Source organism: Capsicum annuum, unplaced genomic scaffold, assembly GCF_002878395.1.
Source record: "Capsicum annuum cultivar UCD-10X-F1 unplaced genomic scaffold, UCD10Xv1.1 ctg49028, whole genome shotgun sequence".
Classification (NCBI taxonomy): domain Eukaryota; kingdom Viridiplantae; phylum Streptophyta; class Magnoliopsida; order Solanales; family Solanaceae; genus Capsicum; species Capsicum annuum.
In genome coordinates this window covers 1-3,225 of record NW_025856783.1, presented here as the reverse complement: position 1 = coordinate 3,225, position 3,225 = coordinate 1, and the positions used below count along the sequence as shown (strand labels likewise).

General features: G+C 36.7%; 1 protein-coding gene across 1 annotated transcript; it reads right to left on the bottom strand.

The window, feature by feature from the left end:
* Positions 1-1,597, bottom strand: LOC107844681 (probable disease resistance protein At4g19060; the record flags this gene model as incomplete). Its single annotated transcript, XM_047403863.1, is given in 1 exon segment — positions 1-1,597. A coding segment is annotated over 1 exon segment (698 nt), but the record flags the coding sequence as incomplete, so codon positions are not given.
* Positions 1,598-3,225: the final 1,628 nt, after the last annotated feature.

Here is a 3,225-nt window from a genome sequence, read left to right as displayed (position 1 = left end):
TCTTCAACACCAAGACACTTGAGCATCCTCCGGACAACCTCTTCTCTGTAGTCAACAACATCCTCGGGGGATTTTGACATACAAACCCAAATCCGAGGAAAGAAGTCGTTCGTTACTTGCTCGTTATTGAAAGTCAATTGGCAAAGTGTCGTCTTTCCAACTCCGGCTACACCATAAATGCCAATTGCCTTGAATCCCTTAACTTCGTTGTCCCTCCGAATAAGAAATCTCTCCATGAAATTCTCCTTTTCATTAAAACCGAATACCCTGCTTCGATCCACTGTCCGGTTGCTCCACCTGTCATGAGATTTGCTCTGTCCATCATCACGTTCCCTCTCTGAACTTCCACCACCACCAATCGTTGATGTTTCGCCTTTAAGGCTACTTTCCATTGTTTTCAATTCTCTATTAAGTGCAACAGCGAATCGGATTCCCTCAGGGGAATAAACGCGCTTCCTTTCCAGTAACATTTGCCACTTTGCAAGAGCATTGAGGAGATAGTATAGCATTCCCCTACGGCTCGATTCACCAGCATCCGAATGATCACCATTTTTAGCCTCTCGGAGCAAACTATTTACGTTTTTAAAATGCGTTTGGATATCAAAGAGGATCTTTGATAGACAATCTTCACTTCCCTGAGCTTGCTCGAGTGCTCCATCAAGTTTATTCAGTAGATATTCTTCAGTTTTGCCAGCCATTCCAAAGCACTTGGCAGGAAAAGTTTCAATGGAAGAAAAAGATACAACTAGATATTACCTAGTAGTTGAGATTATGTTGTAGTCATATTTCCGTTGTTATATAATGTCACACATCAGTAATTTAAGTGTCAGGGGCACAAAGTTATAGAAAATAAAGAGAGATTTCTCAATCTTGTGGTGTTAAATTAAAGATGTGTGTAATACCTTATAAGGCGTAATACATAAATGTGTCCATTAACTTGGCCTGAACTAGCATTAATGCCATCCAAACTTTGGGCATGCACAAGTAGGTACTTAAACTACGTCGTAATTTGTGTGAGATAGCCATGTAGATGCCAGTGAGGATGCCTGTGCCTACTTATTTAACTTTATACATGCATGTGTCCATGTTTTATGTCCAAACACCCTTCTCAAAACTTCCATTGAAACTTTTGCATAGGGCATCTTCATCCTCTTCCACGTCCACCTCAAACAGACTAGTTTGCATTGTTTGTGGCATCAAGATGCCGTGGCTGAGACTCAAACAGGTTACGCTAAAGTGCACAAATTATTGTTTTACGCCAGATGTCGAAGCCCAAGAACAAAAAAAAGGGGCCTGTAAACTGTATAGAACATGACCTAAATTATGAATATAAAGTTGTTACATCTGTTTTTCCTTCCTGAAGAATATCGAATCATAAAACTCTGCTGCGATGTTTGCCCCAAACAGTTTCAGTATGTCTTTCAGGACTAACTGACGAAAACATCGAACCTTACTCCAACTTCAACATGGTCCAGCTGCCGTTAGCTAATGCAGCTGTGAAACTCACTAGCCGATTTCTCGAGCTAAACGGCTTCCTAACTATTCCAAGGCCAGAGAAGATCTCGGATTTTCAAACCAGTGAGCATTATTACTTCTCTCATCCAAAAAAAAAAAAACGTGGATGAGTTAGTTTCCAATGATTGTATTGAGCCTATTGGTGATGAGTACTATTATAGCTGTCAATAATGCACCTACTTTCTTCATGATACTTGCTCCCAATTACCCAGTGGTCGCGATGTGCGAAGAGTATGCACATCCCAAGCATCGGGTCTATCATTGAGAGGAGTGCGATTAATCTTCTCATCCTCATTGCATGTCGCGACTCTGTTAGATTGAATTATTTAGTTGTCGTTGTTACATCAAGTGTCAACTTACGCCCTACATCCATCCCTGCAAACACCTTCTCTAATTCCCTTTGCTAAGTTCTTCGATACCTTAAAGAGCTCAACTATAGTAATTTATATTACTCTTCTCTTTCTAAAATATAAACGTTGTTACACCAGTGTCGGATCCTCTAAAGCGTTACTTTCTGAAACTTCATGCCAAGGATCACGAGATTTAAAAGTTTTTACTTTCTGAAACTTCATGCCAAGTCAAAATCTGGAGGGAATATTTCTTTAAGGTCTAGGTCTTTCTTTTTAGATTTATTTTATTATCAAACACTTAAACTTGTATAAAGTTGAACAAATAAAACATACGTTCTATGTGACATCCTATATGACATACTATGTGTATTATAGTGTTTCTGCAATTTTTATAGCCCCTCAAATAGCTAGAGAGAATTTCCAACACTTTTTACCGAAGTGCATGTATAGTATTTCTGCAATTCTTGCCTTTGGTCTTTGTCTAAACTTTAATAATATTTCCTTTTGCTAAAGACTATTTGTAGTGTTTTTGCAATTCTTGTAGCTTGTGGTCTTTTTCTAAACTTTGGGCCCACCTGGACATGTGAGAATCACTGTTTAAAATTAGATTGATTTGAAGTAGAAGTTCTCTTTGAACATTCAGTTTGAACTTTAGGGTATGTTTTGTTCTGATAAACATTCAAATCTCACAAGTTATGAAAACTATTAAAAAAAAAATTCAATTTTTATACAATCTAACCAAAGTTCACAAACAAGATATTAAAATATTCTAAGACGCCGCATTGATAAATTGCTTATGTTCATATTTCTTTTATAAATAACTATAAATGGAAGCATTATTAAAGCATAGACAACGACCAAAGGCTATAAGAATTGCAGAAACACTATAAATAGACTTCAGTAAAAAGAAGCATTATTGAAGTGTAGAGAAAGTTCACAATTCGCCTTGAGGTTTCAAGTTCAAATCTCAGACACTATATTTTTATTTTTTAAAGTTTCATTAATAAAAATCGTGAATATGCTACTATTTGAAGCAAGTCAAGGTGAAGTGTGAAATTACAAGAACTCAAGGATAATTAATAATGAAATGTGTAACTGAAGACATGTAGATATGAAGACACCCTAGCTGGTGGAAAAGAGGGAGATCTGACACCAACAATTTTGAGATAGGGTTGGGATTGTGGGGTGGTAGAGTGAGAAGGAGAAAAGGAACAAGGAAGAAAAAAAGATAGGAAAAGAAAAAAGAAAAAGAAAAGGAAAAAAAGAATACTAAGGAATAAATTGTCATGGTGAAAAAAGGTTAAAAATAAATATTTTTACTAAGCTTCATAATGAGAGAAATAAGGTTATATGTGGGGTG